Source organism: Eucyclogobius newberryi, unplaced genomic scaffold (assembly GCF_026437365.1).
Source record: "Eucyclogobius newberryi isolate DKJ021-1_F unplaced genomic scaffold, fEucNew1.0.hap1 SCAF_12, whole genome shotgun sequence".
Taxonomy (NCBI): Eukaryota; Metazoa; Chordata; class Actinopteri; order Gobiiformes; family Gobiidae; genus Eucyclogobius; species Eucyclogobius newberryi.
Window position 1 is genome coordinate 6,921,461 of NW_027315746.1, and position 21,170 is coordinate 6,942,630.

The 21,170-nt window shown below is 40.5% G+C and overlaps 1 protein-coding gene across 1 annotated transcript in view; it reads left to right on the forward strand.

Annotated features, from left to right (window-relative positions):
- Positions 1 to 785: 785 nt before the first annotated feature.
- The window catches only part of piezo2b (piezo-type mechanosensitive ion channel component 2b), a 181,959-nt gene continuing 161,574 nt past the window's right edge, over positions 786 to 21,170 (forward strand). Inside the window, exon 1 of the mRNA XM_072440697.1 lies at positions 786 to 887. Within this exon, the coding sequence (XP_072296798.1) occupies positions 824 to 887 (64 nt within the window). The 5' untranslated portion in view covers positions 786 to 823. The remainder of the gene's footprint in view (positions 888 to 21,170) is intronic.

The window sequence follows — 21,170 nt, forward strand, 5'->3', positions numbered from 1 at the left end:
CCTGTGGGACGCTCTGAGGCGCGTGTAAAGCGCGCGTGCTCCGCTCTCGCGCTCAAACATAAACATAAACTCTTATAATATCATGTCACGCGCCTCTCGCGCTGTCACGTGCTCCGTCCCGCGCGGCGGCCGCTTCTCTCATCGCCGCGTCGCGTCGTTGCGCTTTTAGGACAAACAAGCCCCGCCTCTCGGTTCCAATTATCCCCGACTGGGCGTGGCCACGTGCATATTCCAGACTCCTGATTGGCTGCGCCCCCCCCCGCCTCACGCGCGGCATCGCCTCAGACGCGTCCCGTCCGCAGCGCGAGTCAGAAAGTCCAATTTCCAAGCCACGGGACCAAACGGAGAGACGTCAATTCCGCGCGCGTCAACTTCTGCCGTTCCCCACGCGCCGTTTGAACCGTTTGGCGTTCGTCCCGCGCGCCGTTTCGCCGCCCGCACGCGCTTAATTGGAGTATTTCAAAGACTTGTTGACGCGCCGCGGAGGGGATTCTTCTTGTTTTTGGGCACGACTTTTACGCACGGTCCGAGTCCGCCGCCGGTGCCGTCCTGCCGCCGGTGCCATGCGCAATGTGGAGGGGACGACGCGGAGAGTCGCGGGGCATCAGCGGGACGTCCTGCGTCCGGTCCAGCAGCAGCAGCGCGTCTGTTTAACCGCGCGTCACTAAAACACACAAGAAGAAGAAGAAGCAGGAGCGGCGAGGATGCGACGCGAGCCGTGAAAGACACTTCTCCATCTCCATCCTTCCTGACCCTCCTGACCCTCCTGACCCTGACCCTGACCCCCGCGCGAGGCTCCTGACCGGGAGTGTCCCGCGGAGCTATGGCCTCGGAGGTGGTGTGCGGGCTCGTCTTCAGGTTACTGCTGCCGCTGTGCCTCGCCGCCGGTGAGTAATCCGACTACGGGCAGTTTACGGGACAAAATCCGATTGGCACAAATTGACTTTTTGATGTTTGAATTGTTTGATGCAAGTTTATGACAACTGTGTGAATTTAAACCAACTGAAAGTGCAGCAAAGTGAGAGAACTGTAACGCGTAGTAACAATGTAACGCAGTGAGACTGTGGCGGTCCCACAGAGTCTAATTTAACCCCCCACGGTCAAAAGACAAACTAAACTATCAACTAGAAGAAGAAATTATACTTTTGGCTTGTTGTATTAACTTTAAAAAGCACAAAAAGAAACGACATGGTTAAAAAATGATCTGTTTAAACGTTGAATAGAGGCAATAAGTGACATTTATAATCCAACATTTGTGTAAAATAGAAATGGACTCCACAGTCTCAGCAGAAAATATGAGAAACACATCAAATTTGCCAGTAAGTCACTTTATTCTTGTCAAACGATCTGCCAATTTGCTTAATTTTGACCAATTCATATTTATTAAATCCTTTTTAATGTCTTATTCATGCAGCGTAGCGTTATTCTGCTGCTAATTTGATGTTTCACGTGAATAAACTTGTTATTAATGTGATGTTAAGACATTTCCGTCCATGAAGCCTTTAACACGCTTTAAGGATCATAATTCATGAACATAAACAGTGTAAAAACAAGCCGGACTTCACATCGGCTCGCCAAAATCACACTTTGTCGCTCATTGTAGGGTAAAAATATTGCTCAGTGTTGTATTATACGACACACACTTTGTCGTTTTGTGGTTTGAGCTCAGTTTAATTCTAGTTTTTGCCTTTTCTCGTCCTGGTTTTTGGTTCTGATCCGGTCCAGGTAGTTCCAGGTTGCCGAGCTTTATTACGCAGGCTATACAATCTCTGCAAAATTCATTTAGTCGTGTCTTAAGTGTATTAAGCTTACCAAAAAAAGTATAAAAATTACATTCACCGCATCAAAATTGTGGCAAAACGTGGCACTAAACCTGGACTAGATTTAGGACCGAACTAAACCCACATCCAGACTAAAATGGACTCAGTTTTGACCCAAATAACGACAACATAAAGACATAAAGAGTCAAACTTATCAGAAGATGAAAAGAAAATCCACAATAACATCCATATTTACCTTTTGTTGTGTCATTTTAGTAATTACACAGGATAAATTACTGTTGTTTAAGTGTAAAGAAGTAAAAACACTAAAGTTACTAGAGCAAAATGTGTCAAATTCAGTAGGTTTAAGTGAGATTGTGACATAATTATGAGGTAAAATGCAAAAAAATCTCCAATAACATCCATATTTACCTTTTGTTGTGTCATTTTAGTAATTACACATGATTAATTAAGTCGTTTAAGTGTAAAGAAGCAAAAACACGTAAGTCACGAGAGCAAAATGGTTCAAATTCAATAGGTTTAAGTGAGATTGTGACATAATTATAAGGTAAAGTGCCCAAAAAATCCATGATAACATCCACATTTACCTTTTGTTGTGTCATTTTAGTAATTACACATGATGAATTGTGACTGTGACATAATTATAAGGTAAAATGCCACGGCGAGGCCCGTTTCCCGGCACCGCGCCGCCGTTTAGTCATCACCTTTGGATAAAAATAGACGTCACTCTCTTTATAGTTTGGATCAAATAGTGGGATGAATTAGGTTCCGCCCGTGAGTGCTGAGTGCTCGGGAGTCGTAGTAAAAATTCGAGAGCTAAAAATGCTTTGTAAAGTTGGCGGCGCCGCACGTTTTTTCGGTGGAAGTGGATGCGGTTTTCAGGCCCCGCGGCGTGTGGGGAGTTTATGAAGCATGCGGCTCCTGCAGAACATGATGCCAATGAAGGCATTTGGCAATTTAAGCTTCTTATTTCTGTAATATTGTGTGCGCTTATGATATGAATAGATAAGGAAAGGATTTAAAACGTGCTGTAATATTGGAGTCTTGGTTTAGACCTGGTTTAGTCCTGGTTTAGTCCTGCTTTTGTCCTGCTTTAGTCCTGTTTTAGTCCTGCTTTTGTCCTGCTTTTGTCCTGCTTTAGTCCTGGTTTAGTCCTGCTTTAGTCCTGTTTTAGTCCTGTTTTAGTCCTGTTTTAGTCCTGCTTTAGTCCTGCTTTTGTCCTGCTTCAGTCCTGGTTTAGTCCTGCTTTAGTCCTGTTTTAGTCCTGCTTTTGTCCTGCTTTTGTCCTGCTTCAGTCCTGGTTTAGTCCTGCTTTAGTCCTGTTTTAGTCCTGCTTTTGTCCTGCTTTTGTCCTGGTTTAGTCCTGTTTTAGTCCTGCCTTTGTCCTGCTTTAGTCCTGTTTTTGTCCTGCTTTAGTCCTGCTTTTGTCCTGCTTCAGTCCTGGTTTAGTCCTGCTTTAGTCCTGCTTTTGTCCTGCTTTTGTCCTGCTTTTGTCCTGCTTTTGTCCTGGTTTAGTCCTGTTTTAGTCCTGCCTTTGTCCTGCTTTTGTCCTGTTTTAGACCTGCTTTTGTCCTGCTTTTGTCCTGGTTTAGTCCTGCTTTAGTCCTGGTTTAGTCCTGTTCAAGTCCTACTTCAGTCCTGTTTTAGTCCTGCTTTAGTCCTGCTTTTGTCCTGCTTTTATCCTGCTTTAGTCCTGTTTTAGTCCTGCTTTTGTCCTGGTTTAGTCCTGTTTTAATCCTGCCTTTGTCCTGCTTTTGTCCTGGTTTAGTCCTGCTTTAGTCCTGTATTAGCTCTGTTTTAGCCCTGCTTTGGTCCTGTTTTAGTCCAGGTTTAGTCCAGGTTTAGTCCTGCCTTGGTCATGGTTTAGTCCTGTTTTAGTCCAGGTTTAGCCTTGGTTTAGTCCTGTTTATTCCAGGTTCGGCCCTGGTCTTGTCCATGAGCCGCTTCAGATTTAGTCCTGGTTTAGTCACAGTTTGCTCATGGTATTGGTCTAATTATATGAGCAGTATTGACATGTCGACCTCAGAAGCCTGTGCATTTCACCACCTCAAACTTAAATAGTAAATGCATTGTTTTTATTTTAGGATCAAGAATCAATTTGTCCTGTAAGTGCGAGGGAAGTAACAGCAGCTCAAATCCACATCGTGTGACATTATAAGTGTGAATAAGAGGGACAATAAGAGGGAAAAGTTATTGAAAGAGAGGGAAATCTAAGCTCGTAGATAATAAACTGCAATAAAACCACATCATTTTGAGTTTTGATCAATCGTAACGCAGTAATCACCACCCGAAAGACTTCATTTATCCTCATGTAAATACTTTTTATACAAATCATGTGACATCGATGATACAGTTTGGACGATTGACAACCAAAACAAAGTATTGCGATAAGGCGGTTAACTGCTGCGACATCAATATTGTTAATACTTTTTAACACCGTGATTTAAGTTATACTAAACAAACATGTTCATCTCGTAATGTCTTGGTCAAGTTCTGTCAAAATAAAAGCTCAAACTGAGATGAAATCAAGGCTAATTTAGACTGAATACGGAAAATCATGAATAAAAATCTGCATTTTTCACCGTTTTCTAATTAAAAACGGGGAATTTGTGTCTCGGTCTCATTGCGATGTATTTAATTCGTTGTGATATTGATTATTGCGTCGATATCGATACGAACTTTCTTAGACAACGCTTATATTTTTGCTGAAATGTAGACAGAGTTCACGCACGATAGCTTTCATATAGATTTGATGACTTGCTGGCGTCGCCGTGGCCCCTGTGGGCGTCGCTTCACGGGTCACGCCCTCTCTTTGCTGAGCTCTGTGGTTTTAAAGCTCGCGCACAGATAAAAGGAGTTATTACGTGTGAATGACAAAAGGAAGTGCAGTATTATAACCGTAGATCCCGCCGTGTGTGCCATAAAAGGCAGAAGAACTGTCCCCGTCGGGCGTCTCGTCCTGGAAACCGCCCGATGGTTGCGTCCCGGGGCCTCATCGATGAAGCGTGTGTGTAAATGTGGCGTACGCGACTTTCCACGTTGAGTTTCTGATCGATAAAACGCACAACTCGGGCTTGAAAATGTGCAGTTTTTGGCTTTCAAATATGAGACAAACGGAGGTCAAAATCCCACGTTTCTGCAAATATCTTATAGTTTATGAAGGAGGCACAATAAATCCACATTGAAGCCACATTTCATTCAGAGCTGGCACAAATATCGAGTCGTAAAAGCTGATGTTTCTGACCAAAATTGCCATTTGTGTTTGACATTACAAATTATCTGACGCAAACTGACGAAAACACTTATAAATCGGCCCCTGGATTGACGGACTATTAAAAGACTATAGTGTTTATGCAGAATTAGAAAACATATTTTGTTGTTTGCGCTTTAAAATTGCAGCATTCGCGATTTGCCAATTGCGCCCGTTCGAAATGCGGTTTTCGATTGCGATTCGTCTTCATCAGTTCATATTTAAGTCTTATTCTCTCCAATGTAAAGTGTGTACAGCAGCTCACAAATCTAATCGCAATAGTAGAAACATCACAATTGGGCTAGTTAGAGCTGCTGATCGATCATAAGTCGACTGAACGGTGGGTCAGTGGTGCAAAACTGGCACAAGCTCTGAAGAAGTGGAAGTATTTGGATGATCTCACTGTGTATCTGACCCACAAACAGCTGTTCCTTCAGGAAACTGGAAGGAAACGGCGTGTTTATGAGCTCAAATGCAGATCCAACTTGAACTCTTCAGCTCTCTCGCTCCGTACACGCGGCTTTACGTTTATTTCAATCCTTAGAATGTTGGCACCATCAACCGATTAATCGACTTAAAGACTAAAGGCCCGATTGCCTAGAGCAGCTAATGCAAGGCAGCTTTGCTTATTGGCGTTGCTTGTCCTCAGGTGTTATTATTCTGTTCAGGTCTACATTAAATCTCTCATTATTGCTATCCGGAGGTTTAGGGCTAGTTTAGACCTGGTATGGTTCAAATCTAGATGGTTTAGATGGTATTTAGATCTAGTCTAGTCGGTCTTTAGTTCTTCTCTTGCGAAACAAAAACATCTAATATATGAATCCCAAACCAGGTGGAGCTTCTCAGAGGAGAGTTGGCTTGGTTTAGGTTTGGTTTAGGTTTGGTTTAGGTTTGGTTTAGTTTAGGTTTGGTTTAGGTTTGGTTTAGTTTAGGTTTGGTTTAGGTTTGGTTTAGGTTTAGGTTTGGTTTAGGTTTGGTTTAGGTTTGGTTTAGGTTTGGTTTAGTTTAGGTTTGGTTTAGGTTTGGTTTAGTTTAGGTTTGGTTTAGGTTTGGTTTAGGTTTGGTTTAGGTTTAGGTTTAGGTTTGGTTTAGGTTTGGTTTAGGTTTGGTTTAGGTTTGGTTTAGGTTTGGTTTAGGTTAGGTTTGGTTTAGGTTTGGTTTAGGTTTGGTTTAGGTTTGGTTTAGTTTAGGTTTGGTTTAGGTTTGGTTTAGGTTTGGTTTAGGTTTGGTTTAGTTTAGGTTTGGTTTAGGTTTGGTTTAGTTTAGGTTTGGTTTAGGTTTGGTTTAGGTTTGGTTTAGGTTTGGTTTAGGTTTGGTTTAGTTTAGGTTTGGTTTAGGTTTGGTTTAGGTTTGGTTTAGGTTTGGTTTAGTTTAGGTTTGGTTTAGGTTTGGTTTAGGTTTAGGTTTAGGTTTAGGTTTGGTTTAGGTTTTGTTTGGTTTAGGTTTGGTTTAGTTTAGGTTTGGTTTAGTTTAGGTTTGGTTTAGGTTTGGTTTGGTTTAGGTTTGGTTTAGGTTTGGTTTAGGTTTGGTTTAGGTTTAGGTTTGGTTTAGGTTTTGTTTGGTTTAGGTTTGGTTTAGTTTAGGTTTGGTTTAGTTTAGGTTTGGTTTAGGTTTGGTTTGGTTTAGGTTTGGTTTAGGTTTGGTTTAGGTTTGGTTTAGGTTTGGTTTAGTTTAGGTTTGGTTTAGGTTTGGTTTAGGTTTGGTTTAGGTTTGGGTTAGCTTCTGTGATAATCATAAGTCAAAAGTGGAATCTAAATTAAACGGGCTTGAACCATTTTGGAAACAGCTTAAAGTTTTTTAGATTCAGCGCAGCCAACCAGAGCACAGCCAATCAGAGCGCAGCCAATCAGAGCGCAGCCAATCAGAGCGCAGCCAATCAGAGCGCAGCCAATCAGAGCGCAGCCAACCAGAGCGCAGCCAACCAGAGCGCAGCCAACCAGAGCGCAGCCAACCAGAGCGCAGCCAATCAGAGCGCATCCAATCAGAGCGCAGCCAATCAGAGCGCAGCCAATCAGCCAATCAGAGCGCAGCCAATCAGCCAATCAGAGCGCAGCCAATCAGCCAATCAGAGCGCAGCCAATCATAGCGCTGCTTACGGCTCTTCACCAGAAATAACATTGTTCATTTGTAGCTGCAGACGGCGCGCAGCGGTCTGATTTTGTCACAACGCGCTGGGGAAAACGCAAAATGTACAAATTTACACACAAAACGATCTTTTGTGCCCGAGCTTTAAAGGTGTAACTTGTCTCCACGGAGATGTTATTGCTTTGTCTGGACTGTTTCTAGCATCAAACGCGTCTTATCTTCATGGAAACAAGTAGATGAAGCCTTCATTTCAACGCAGAAGAGCTGCTCTGTCGCTCGCCGCTCAACAACCGCACGAGAAAACATAACATTTAGTATAAATATTGTGCCAAAAACAGATATGAACACGTGGGGAAGACAAAAGGGATCGAACGGCCCCAAATGTGCACAGTCATCCGAGAATGCTAACGGCAGCTACGGGCTGAATGCTACCGCGATGCTAGCGCCGCCTGCTAGCAACACCAGGTCAACAACTTCCGTAAAGACTCAGTTGTGTTCAATTTACACAGAATTTGGCGGGAAACGTCTTGAAAGTGTGAATACATTTGCGTCTCTCATCAAATCATTAACTTTAGCTTAGATTTTAGCGCCGTGACTTGTCGTTTCCGTGCGGCTAAACAGTTCATCGGTTTGTACAGTCACATGACTCATCCATTATACTCTTAAATGCCATTAATTCAGATCAGAAACGCTGTTATTTGTGAGTTGGGATTTAGTTTGGGTTTGTTACGGTTCTTGATGTGAAAAGCGTGTGAATTCTCAGACTTTTGTCTTTGCACTCGGCCGTTTCCCCTTAATTGAATATTAATCATTTTCTGCGGCTGTAAAAAATGAAGTGTTGCGGCGGCCGTCCGTGGTTTCAGATGAAGCCGTTAAGTCCGTATCGATCGTTGCGAAGCTGACCGGGACAAAGGCTGCACTTACGTGGTCGTTACCGTTAATTAGCCGCGTCCGCTACAGCGCCGCGCGTCGCTATACGCTCCGCTGCAACTCGGCCCGAGCTCCGCCAACGGCATCGCGTGTGTCGTTTGTCGATTATTGTGAGGGAAAATATTGAGCTTTTTCCTCGTTCGCGATCGTCGACGGCGCGAAAGAAACGACTGGACGGGTTAATTTGAAAATAAAAAACGGCTTAGTGCTAGCTAGCTAAGTCTTACCTTTGTCTATCTGCGTTTTCAGAAGCCGAGTCTGTTTTGTGCGATACAAAACTAATCCCCTCGACGTGCCTTACCGTGTTTACCAGATGTGTAGAAGATTATGTTGAAAAGAAATAACTAAAATAAGCAAACAAATTCTTCAATTTTACATATTTTGTTAGTTTCTATTCCCTTTGCTCCCTACATTTTTCAAGTTGTTTTCTTTTGTTGTTTGTTTATTTATAGATTTATTTGACATATTTCTTTTCATTTTAAGAGTTTATGTTAGTTTTTTGTTACTTACCGGTGCATACTATGAATACACACATAACACACACACATAGACACACACAGACACACACACAGACACAGACACAGACACACACAGACACAGACACACACACACACACACACATAACACACAGACACAGACACACACACACACACACACACACACACATAACACACACACATAACACACACACACACACACACAACACACACACAACACACACACATAACACACACACAACACACACACACATAACACACACATAACACACACACACACACACATAACACACACACATAACACATAACACACACACACATAACACACACATAACACACACACACACACACATAACACACACATAACACATAACACACACATAACACATAACACACACATACATAACACACACACATAACACACACACATAACACACATACATAACACACACATACATAACACACACACATAACACACATACATAACACACACACATAACACATAACACACACACACACACACACATAACACACACACATAACACACACATAACACATAACACATAACACACACACACACACATAACACACACACATAACACACACATAACACATAACACATAACACATAACACACACACACACACACACATAACACACACACATAACACACACATAACACATAACACACACACACATAACACACACACACACACACACACACACACGCACTCACTCACTCAGTAAAGTACCATTTCAAATACGTGTAAGTGTATTTTGTATATATTGTATTATATGAAAAGAACAACAGGGAGTTATGAATGCAGCGTCATAATGCTGCACAGAAATGATCAATCAGTCGATCAATATACTTGTATTTATCCTCCAGGGGCCATTTAAGCAGTTAAATGCAGTAATAGAACAAAGCTCTCAGTGCAGCTTAAGGACGAGCGGTCAGGCCGGGTCAAAGAGAGACACTGTCCTCAGGACAAAAGTCTGAAGACTCTTGGTTACATGACACATTTTGATTATTTTTATCATGCGGCATTAATGTGGGTCTTTTATGCATTATTTGTGTTATTTTATTTTATTTACAGTGTTCATGAGCCGTTACTCAAGACTCTTCGCTCGTGTGTAAAAACATACAGTCTGGAAGTCAAGATTTGATATGAGCGCTCCATCTACTGGCAGCAGAGAGAATTACCATGGGGAAATAAACAAAAGCTAACACGCTCCGACATGCTAATGTAAGCATTATTTATTTGATAGGGACAGTACATTTTATACATATATATTTGTCCCTCGGCAGGAAACACAAGCGACAAATACAATAAACAGAGTTAAAAGTGTTCACAGACTTTTCCTTCATCCACTCTTCTGTAATTCAAAAGCTCTGGTGATGATTTATTGCCTCAAAAACACTGCAGGAGACCTTGGATCTACTACTACTATCTACGTTTAACAATACAAACCTGTGAAATTTCAAACACAACTGTGTGTTTGGAGGAAATCTACGGCGCTTTCAGCCTTCGCACTGATGTCGCTGTTACGACCGAAAAACGGCGTATCTTCCTCCGTCTTCACTTCCTGCCGCTGCCTCGGACATTTCCTCTCCTCCCGCTCGGACTCGGCGGATGCTGACGTTTGTGGCTTCACCGCGGCAACGCCTCAAATGCGCGTCTATTAAACGGGCCTCGCGTTGGCGCTCTCGGCCCGGTAATCGTGTGGTGGCCCGCCGACCGCACGCCCACACCGCCGCCCGCCAGACTCTGTGGCTGTACTTCTTTAAAGCCGACCGCACGCCTTCTATAGATAAGCCACTCAGCACGGCCCATAATGCATTGCTTGTCAGACCGACGCCTTCTTTATTTCCAAAGCAGCAATCGCCGGGGCCATGCATCGTCTCCCATTAATTGTCGGAAAGTCGTTTTAACAGTATGAATTAATAATGCGGTTGCGAGGAGAGAGGGGAGCCGCTTTTCCTTTTATCGTAAACATACCGTTAATATTTTATGTTTTGTCAAAGTGCAAATGAGCCGTTGTCAGTCAGCGCGAGACGTTACTGACGGGACGGTGGAAACGGTAGAGTGGGAGGGCACCGGCACGGCAGCGAGGGGCCCCGGAGCGGCACGCCATGACGCCGCCGCGAGGGGACGTTCTGTCGCGGCGCCAGCGGCGGAGTGCGGCGCCGTTTGGCAAATTAAAGGCAAATTGCATTTTTTGAAGCATTTTTGGGTGTGAATAGTGTCAAATCTAGGAGCAGATTTGACACTATTCACACACAAAAATGCTTCAAAAAATGTTTTCAAAAATGATTCCGTCGCTTCCACTTTTTCCGTAGATTCCTCTGGGACGTTGTGATTTCAATAATCGTTTTCTCGACGCAGACGTTAAAGTCGCTCCTCCACACGACAAAATGTTATAATCTTGTACGTAACATGATTTTGACTGAAAGGACGGACGGATGTGTTGGTATTTAATTTTAAGATTGATTTTAGTCCAAAAGATAAGGTGAAATTAGTTAACTGGAGCGTGTTTCCCCCGTTTGTCACCCGGACACAAGAACAGGAAGTGAGTGACGTTCAGTAGTTTAAACACAATGCACTAAAACACTTGAAATACACTCAAAACACATCAACACTTAAAACATTCTTTAACAGATATTGCACCATAAATATTGCACAAACACTTCAAAAAGACCTGCAGTGAACAGTTGTGGTGAAGTGGAAAAAGGAAAGACTAAATAAATACTTGTTAATAAACCGTTATGTGCAATGTACTTTTTTAAATGTGCAAAGTATTTTTTTTAAATGTACAAAGTACTTTTTTTAATGTACAAAGTACTTTTTTAAATGTGCAATGTACTTTTTTAAATGTACAAAATACTTTTTTAAATGTACAAAGTACTTTTTTAAATGTACAAAGTACTTTTTTAAATGTGCAATGTACTTTTTTAAATGTACAAAATACTTTTTTAAATGTGCAATGTACTTTTTTAAATGTACAAAGTACTTTTTTAAATGTGCAATGTACTTTTTTAAATGTACAAAATACTTTTTTAAATGTACAAAGTACTTTTTTAAATGTACAAAGTACTTTTTTAAATGTGCAATGTACTTTTTTAAATGTACAAAATACTTTTTTAAATGTACAAAGTACTTTTTTAAATGTACAAAGTACTTTTTTAAATGTGCAATGTACTTTTTTAAATGTACAAAATACTTTTTTAAATGTGCAATGTACTTTTTGAAACGTGCAAAGTACTTTTTTAAATGTGCAATGTACTTTTTTAAACGTGCAAAGTACTTTTTTAAATGTGCAAAGTACTTTTTTAAATATGCAAAGTACTTTTTTAAATGTGCAAATTCTGTTTTAAAGTGCTGCGTTTAACAATGAGTCCATAATTATCATATAGTTTTATCTCATTTTTATGATTTAGGGTTTATTAAAAAGTATCGAAACACGAATGCTAACGGATAATTCAAACTAGTGTTAGTAGTTTTTAAACACACCAACAGGACAAAAATGTGACTTTTTGTATCGTCTCGATACTGAAAAAAATCACATGAGCCGTAATTATTTCAGATTTCTGATCAAGACCACATGATGATATGAAGAACATACTATTATTTTGTGCTATAAATTACATTCTATTGTCGAGCAAAGTGTGTTTCTTAATTATAATTGTGTTATCGAAGTGTCAACAGGAAAAATGACGGTAATGTGTGAATAAGTGCTTGAATTAGGTCATGTTTAGCTTAGTTAAGTTATTTTCTCATTTCAAGTGAAGCAAGACCTTTTATGCTTGTTCCACTGACAATTTTCTTTAACAACATTCAAAATATACTAAAATCAAGACAAGTACAACTTAATCCAAGCACTTTTTCACTTACAATTAAAGCACTTTTTTCCCAGCGATTTAGCATCAAATCGAGTTTGTACTTTTAGTTTTGCGACGACTCTAATGCAGTTAATCTACATTCTCTTATAGAACCTTTGGACATGTGACTGTGAATAGTCTTTATTCTGGCCCAACACCGTCGTTATCATCAGATTTCTCCATCGTCACGGTCACATGAGGCTGAACTCTTTTGATCGCAGTCTTTACTTTATAGACGGGCTTTTTTCTGCCGTCTCACCGCCGCCGGCCTCAATAACGCTCCTCTTTCTCTCTTTTACCGTTATCGTTTTCTGACCTCTCAGCGCTGAACAAACAGTACGCGCCCGGGGGCAGTAAATACTTTGGTCTTTTTGGCCGGGGCCTCCTCCTCCGCCGCGCGCTCCGCTTTACTGTAAGTCGCCTAATACACGGCAGTGAAAGAGCTTCCTGTGGCCGTCTGACATCACCTCCATTCAGGGCCGTGTGTACACAGAGCCGGGGGCCAGACGCACGCCCGGGGGGCCGGACGCCGCGTGGCCGTCCCCCCCACCCACCCCCCGTGTGTGCTGAATGAAGACGGGGGGGCGGGGCCAAAGCCAAGTCTGATCAAACGCAATCGAAGCGGGATCGGAAATGACGACAGGGTTTTTTCTGTCGCGGTTTGAACTGGGCGTGTCCAAAGTGTGGGAAATAGTGTCATAGTATTGCAACTAGATACTAGTGACTGAAGTACAATTTGACCTTTTACGAACAGTTTCAGAATAATCTAGAGCTCTATCAAGAGTGGTGTAAGGTCACATGGTATAATAAAGAAACTGCTATTAGTTTGTGTTGAAAATGTGATTCTACAGTTAAAAAACAACATAATGATCATGAAAAACAACATAAATGTGACGAAAAATAACATAATTATCATGAAAAACAACACAATTATCATGAAAAACAACCTAAATGTGATGAAAAATAACATCATTGTAATAAAATCAACATAAATATGATGAAAAACAGCATAATTATCATGAAAAACAACATAATTATCATGGAAAACAACATCATTGTAATAAAATCTATATAAATATGATGAAAAATAACATAATTATCATGAAAAACGACAATTATCATGAAAAACTGCATAATTATCATAAAATCAATATAAATATGATGAAAAACAATGTAATTATAATGAAAAACAACATTATTATCATGAAAAACAATTATTGTGAAAAACTGCATACCTATGATAAAAAAACATAAATATGATAGAAAACAACATAATTATCACAAAAAACTACACAAATATGATAAGAATTAAACATTTTCTAACGCTTATGCCACTTTTGCGACTGTGTTTTGTCCGTGTTTGTACAGTTCTCGTCTGAGTTCAAGACTTTATTTGGATTCTTCACATTAATTTTAAACCGTTAAGACTCTGATGTGTGTTGAATTCCTGTGTTATCTGCCGTGCGCGGCTTGTCCTGGCACCGATAAAACGCTGAAAAATGCTAAAACGCTCTCGGCACCGTGAGTTCAGTTTAGTTTAGCGTCAGTAAAGAGAGAAGGATTTACTCTGAAAACGACACCGCATGTGTTTAAACGACTTGAGTTTTGAATTTTAGAGCGTTTGAGTTTTGAATTTTAGAGTTTTGAATGTTTGAGTTTTGAATGTTTGAGTTTTGAATATTTGAGTTTTGAATGTTTGAGTTTTGAATTTTTGCGTTTTGAATTTTTGCGTTTTGAATTTTTGCGTTTTGAATTTTTGAGTTTTGAATGTTTGAGTTTTGAATGTTTGAGTTTTGCATTTTTGAGTTCTGTATATTTGAGTTTAGAATGTTTGAATTTTGAATTTTTGAGTTTTGAATTTTTGAGTTTTGAATATTTGAATTTTGAATGTTTGAGTTTTGAATTTTTGAGTTTTGAATTTTTGAGTGTTTGAGTTTTGAATTTGTGTTTAAATGGCGCCTTTAATTGAGTAAATACAAGGTAGATTAGATTAATGTCATGTAATCACAAGCAGAAACCTTTCATAGTGCACTTTTAATGTATGTTTTTATTTATTTTAAAGGTTATATTTGCTTGTTTTTGGATCGCTTCATCATTTTGCTTGTTTACTTAAGTTTTGTTATTTTAATTTGATGTAAATCTGCTTTTCATTAAGTGGATTCGGTGTAATTTTCTCATTTCCCTCCTGAAGATAGACACATTTTTGTATTATGCGAGACACTGCGGCCAACAGTAATTTATTTATTTTATTTATTTATTTTTGGTCAGTTTGGTCTTTCACAATAAATGCTTTCACCTGGAAACAACACAAACCTGGTTTACTTATTTTAAAATATTTCATTGAATCCACGTCATAGATTTTTCTGGAACGTTGTAACTTCAAAGGTCGTTTATTTAAATTCCATTTTTCTCCCACAGAGACATAAAGATCAGGCCTTAAAGCAGCTCCTCTACAATCTTGTATTCAACAATATTTTGACAGCTTGTACAGAAGGATTTGTGGCTATCTAATTCTAAGTCTGATTCATTACAGTTTTACATCTAAAAATGAGGCAAAATTTGACATTTTAGGCCAATTTTCAATAGATTTAGTTCACTCAAAAAAAAGAGAAAATCCCAAAATCCCCTCTGTAATTTATTTTATATCTAAAATGAACTAAGAAATTTAAACCTGATCATTTTTCAGATTCAACTGTATCAATTAGGTGCGATTTTGCCAATTTTTACACACAAACTGCCTTATTTCTATATGACAACATGTCATGATGATAAACTTGTAATACATTTTTTCCTCACATTTATGTCAGTAATCGACAGGAGAACATTCAGATTGCTATCTTTAAATTTAAGTTTTTTTCCCTATTCACCTGCAGCGTCTCGCCTTGAGGAAAACAAACATGGAAACAACACAGAACATCCCAGATGATCCCAGCACACGAGGCAGAGAGAAGGCAGAGAGGAGGCAGAGAGGAGGGAGGGAGGAGGCAGAGAGGAGGGAGGGAGGAGGCAGAGAGGAGGGAGGGAGGAGGCAGAGAGGAGGGAGGGAGGAGGCAGAGAGGAGGGAGAGAGGAGGGAGAGAGGAGGGAGAGAGGAGGCGGAGAGGAGGCGGAGAGGAGGCGGAGAGGAGGCGGAGAGATCAAGCCGAGCTCCTGATGATCCCAGCGCACCTCTGATTCTCACAGTAATCTGACACCTCGAAAACAACAGGAGTTTATTTTGATCCACAGCGTCGGAATCGTCCTGTGGTGAGTCACGACGAGACGGGCCAACGGTCAAGAAGAAAGACTGTGTCCAAAGAGATGCAGAGGAGGCAGAGAGGAGGCAGAGAGGAGGGAGAAAGGAGGCAGAGAGGAGGGAGAGAGAGGCAGAGAGAGAAATATTTATATTCCTGATGCATGAATATGAACTCAGTCTTTCAGCTGAAAGGGTTCACATAGAACTATTACTAGGATTCATAAAGCTATACAATCTAGCTGTGGTAGTAGATTGTGATGCTACGTTGTGATGCTACATTGTTACCCCCCCCGAGTCCGAAGGTTCGTTAGTCCGAAGGTTCGTTAGTCCGAAAGTTCGCTAGCACGGTGCGGGAGCTACGCGCTAAAGTGCTGCTTGGTGCGCCAGTTAGGGACCGTCTCTAAATTACGGTCTAATAAGTGTTTGTTTAAAAAAACAATCCTAATCTTAGGTGCCATAGTCCTTTTGGATTAATGAAATTAACCCTTATTACCCCTATTATTTAAAGATCAAGGATTATTTTCAATAGTTCCCAAGTCAGCCAACCTAGATAGACAACGCTAAGTTATAATAGTAGTTTGAGTCTCTAGGTATCACGCACACCTTTTACTTTTTCTTTTTTTTTTAAATATGTTTGATATTTTTTAAGATAACACATTTTTAAACAAACACTTTACGTACTTTAGAGACGGTCCCTAACTGGCGCACGAGCCGCGAGGGGCTCATGGTTTTGGACTACAGAACCTTCGGACTTGTGGGCAGCCACCTTGTGATGCTACATTGTGATGCTACATTGTGATGCTACATTGTGATGCTGCATTGGTGTCTTGGGTTCGATCGGTCAGTCCCTTAATCACGATGATTACTTTATCGATTTATCGCTCAATAAATGAAACCTGGAACAACAATCTTTGGTTCTCAACATTTAGTTTATAACTTTTCTGTTTTGTTATTTTTTGCAACAATTTGAGCCGCAGAGGGTCGAATAAACGATACGTGCGACTCATAATTACGCCCTTCTGCTCTTTATTTATTGCAGCCCGTGTTATCGTTTTATCGTCTTGGGGATTAAACCGCAAAATGTTTTACCACAACCGAATTTCAAAACCTTCGCAGTTCTGAGGATCCGTCCATCGAATCGTATCCACAGAAGTGCAGATAGTTACGGGAACGGCCTGTTCGACACACATCTGAGAAAGTATCGGACTGCGACTCGACACATGTTTTGCGTTGGGGAAAACCGCACTTTTTGATATTTTCTCTCGTCTTCATTGGGTTTGCATTACGCTCCGTTTGACCCCGGGAGGCTCCGGCTGCATGAATAAGCCCATTGAGCGCGGCAGATGCATGAAAAGCCAGCGTTTTTCGGCAGCAACGTGTAATTTCTCAGCGGCCTCCAGCGCCCACGGGTGATCTATGGGCACGCCCCCGACCCACGGTCTTCAGTGTTGATCTAAGCGCGGGGCCGGGGTCAGCGGGTCAGGTTCATGTCCGCGGCGGTACGGCCTGTTCCTCACACGCCGCTGTGGCTTATCAAATATGTGGCTTCAAATATTTGCCTGGGTTTAGCTGGTATGGTGGTGGTAACGTGGGGAAATGCTGTGTGGAAGTGCATATGACGTCAGTTAAAGTGCGTAAGACGTCAGTTAAAGTGCGTATGACGTCAGTTAAAGTGTGTATGACGTCAGTTATAGTGTATGACGTCAGTTAAAGTGCGTATGACGTCAGTTATAGTGTATGACGTCAGTTAAAGTGCGTATGACGTCAGTTATAGTGTATGACGTCAGTTAAAGTGCATATGACGTCAGTTAAAGTGCGTAAGACGTCAGTTAAAGTGCGTATGACGTTAGTTATAGTGTATGACGTCAGTTAAAGTGCATATGAAGTCAGTTAAAATGCGTAAGACGTCAGTTAAAGTGCGTATGACGTCAGTTAAAGTGCGTATGACGTCAGTTAAAGTGCGTATGACCTCAGTTAAAGTGTATGACGTCAGTTAAAGTGCGTTTGACGTCAGTTAAACTGTGTATGACGTCAGTTGAAGTGTGTATGACGTCAGTTAAAGTGCGTATGACGTCAGTTAAAGTGTATGACGTCAGTTAAAGTGTATGACGTCAGTTAAAGTGCGTATGATGTCAGTTAAAGTGTATGACGTCAGTTAAAGTGTATGACGTCAGTTAAAGTGTATGACATCAGTTAAAGTGCGTTTGACGTCAGTTAAAGTGCGTATGATGTCAGTTAAAGTGTATGTCGTCAGTTAAAGTGCGTATGACGCCAGTTAAAGTGCGTGTGACGGGTTCGAATGCACTTTTCATTGAAACGTAGGGACTATATTTAAGGAAAACAATAACAACAGCAACAACAGTCTAAGGAATACAGTCTGAGGAATAAAGTCTGGCGGTAATGCAACACTCGGATGCCAACCGCCATAAAACAACAACAACAACAACAACAACAACAACTATATTTAAGACTCACGTTTTTCCCCCACTTTGACTATTTTGTTTATAAAGTCACTTCCTGGTTGGTTGGACGTGCGCAGCAGATATTACATGGGTTACTGTTACTTAGCAACCATATTGTAAACAAGGGCCTACATCTGTATAAATGACACGAGCTCACGGCGGATTGATCTGTGTCTCTGAGTCGAGTTCTTCACATGAATCGGACTGGACAGGGTCTCGCCAAAAGCCGTCGGGACGTTAAAATAAGTACTTCACACTGATTGGTCGAAGCGTCACAAGCGTCCAGTTTTCAGAACAGCCCAGTCGTCTTTCTCATCCACAAATGTACAAAGTGCCATTGTGTGCTCGTTTTTAAACATACAGAATACTCCTAAAGTAAGGTGAAGTACGTCCGTCTGCGCCGCCATGTTTGTTTTGGTTTCAGTTGGTTTGACTGAATGCAACTTGACTGATGTAAAACCAAGACAAATACTGTATTTACCAGGTCCAATCCCACCAAACTAAGGTTCAAGAAGACATATTGCTGTTATAGTTATAATCCATGACAGTCGTGGATCATTATTTTAAGGAAGTAAGACATAAATCACAATATTGATCTAAAACCACTAACTCTTCCCTGCGACTTCAAACGAATAGATGGGCTACACCTTTAAACCAGGGCTGCAACAAGCCAATCAATCAATCGCAACTAATCAATGACTGAGATCATTTAGAGATCAAATAATCTTTATCTGGACTTGAAACAGACTCAACAAAACATGTGAGAGAAGACTAACGACTCGGACCAAGCAGGAAGTGCATCCAAACGACACGGGACACGGGAGCTCTTCATCTGGGTCAAATCTAGTATATATATGACATTACAGGCTTTTCGCGTTCTAAACAACGAAGCGATTAATTGGAAGAAGAATCGCTTGACTAATAGTTTAGCAAAATGGTCGTTAGCTGCAGTCCTACTTTATCCTTGTCACGGTCAAATCAAATCCATCAAAGCAGCGTGACAGTGCTTACACGGCTCTTCATACGTGCCCTTTAACAGTTTTGACACAGTGACAAAGACTCACAGCTGTTGGGGAATTGGCAATTATTACATAAGGAGCTTGTATAGATGTATTGCTTGCTAAAATGATAAACCGGGCATTAGGCGTTTCCATGGATACTGACGCAGACTCCTCAGGTTCAAATGTTGGCGTGTGAACTCTCGAAACGTTTCACGAGCGTTCGTGGTCTTCGGACACAACTGGCGAGTAAATTTAGTGACCGGCTAATTTTGAAACAATTAGCGAGTGGATGGAATGTGTCAAAGGTCATTTCAATTAGAAAAAAGCACCCGCTGCAAATGTTTCAAGTATTCTGTAACTTAGAATACTCATTATTATTATTTTTAAGTATAACCCCGACTCAAATTACTTCATCAATAGTTATTTTTGATTCAGACAAAGCATATAAAATAACATTTCCACACATTAGGCTGAAGTCTCTCCTGGATTACAGGAAATGGACTAATCAAGAAAAGATGACATGATGTTTAAGAAGGACTGTTTATATCTTATATGTTTATGAAGTAAGAACAATGGGCCTCGTTCCTTTGTAACTTCCACTTTGAAGCATATTTAAGTCAATTGAAACAAACCAGAGCTTTTATCGTGGTTTTTTGCGCTCTGTCGTCTCCTGTGCTTTTACCCAATCAGCGTCTATGTGTGTGTGTGTTTATGTGTGTGTGTTTAGGTGTGTTTGTGTGTGCGTGCGCGTGTGTGTATGTGTGTGTGCATGTGTGTGTGTGTTTGTGTGTGTGTTTGTTTGTGTGTGTGTGTGTGTTTATGTGTGTGTGTGTACGTGTGTGTTTAGGTGTGTTTGTGTGTGCGTGCGCGTGTGTGTGTGTGTTTATGTGTGTGTGTACGTGTGTGTTTAGGTGTGTTTGTGTGTGCGTGCGCGTGTGTGTGTGTGTTTATGTGTGTGTGTACGTGTGTGTTTAGGTGTGTTTGTGTGTGCGTGTGTGTATGTGTGTGTGCATGTGTGTGTGTGTTTGTGTGTGTGTGTGTTTATGTGTGCGCGTGTTAAATGGAAGTGCTTCATTTGGACGTGTTAAATGATGTAGCGGGTGATGACATGGGCTGCTTTAAGTGGGCCCATGATTAAAGGTGCACTCTGTAACTCTGTAACACATCAATGCTTTTGGGAAGTGTTTTTACTCGTCCTCTCAGGGTTTCACAAACGACCAAACACGTCCGGCGGACACATGCGCCGCAAACACCTAACCTATTTTATTTATTTTATTTATTTTATTTATTTTATTTATTTTATTTATTTTATTTATTTTATTTTATTTATTTTATTTATTTTATTTATTTTATTTATTTTATTTATTTTATTTATTTTATGTTGTTTGAATCATTTATTGCCTACATAGTTTGGCAAGGACACCCCAAACATGTCCGCCATGTCACGTCTGCTTGGAGATGTCTCTATGGAAACAATTCTGCAAATGAGAGTCAGAATTCGTGTTTTTCAAGATTATTATTATTCTTTTCTTTCTTTACAATTAAAACGTAAACGTGATCTTTCAACATTGTAGGGTTTAAAACGGTCACAATTTTAGAGTGGAATTTGCTGTTTAAGGCGAGACAACTGCAGGGGAATAGGAAAAAATATTAAATTTAAATATATAAATTTGAAACTTTTCTGGTAGTTTACGCACATAAATGTAAGAAAAAAATGTATTACAAGTTTTTCATCGTGTCATGTTTTCATATAGATTTAAGGCATTGTATGAGTAAAAACGGCCAAAATCGCACCAATTTGGGACATTTAAAGGTAACAAATGGACAAAGCCGGGTTTAAATTTCTTCATTAATTTTGTTAACATATTAGATTTATCAAAATTTACAGAGTGGATTTTCGATGTCTTATTTTGTTTGTGAGTAAACTAAATCTGACTGAAAATGTACCTAAAAATTTGAATTTCGCCTCATTTTTTAGATTAAAAACTTTAATAAATCAGACTCAGAATTTGATATTAACAAATACTTCTGCCAAATTTCTTGACCTGGTT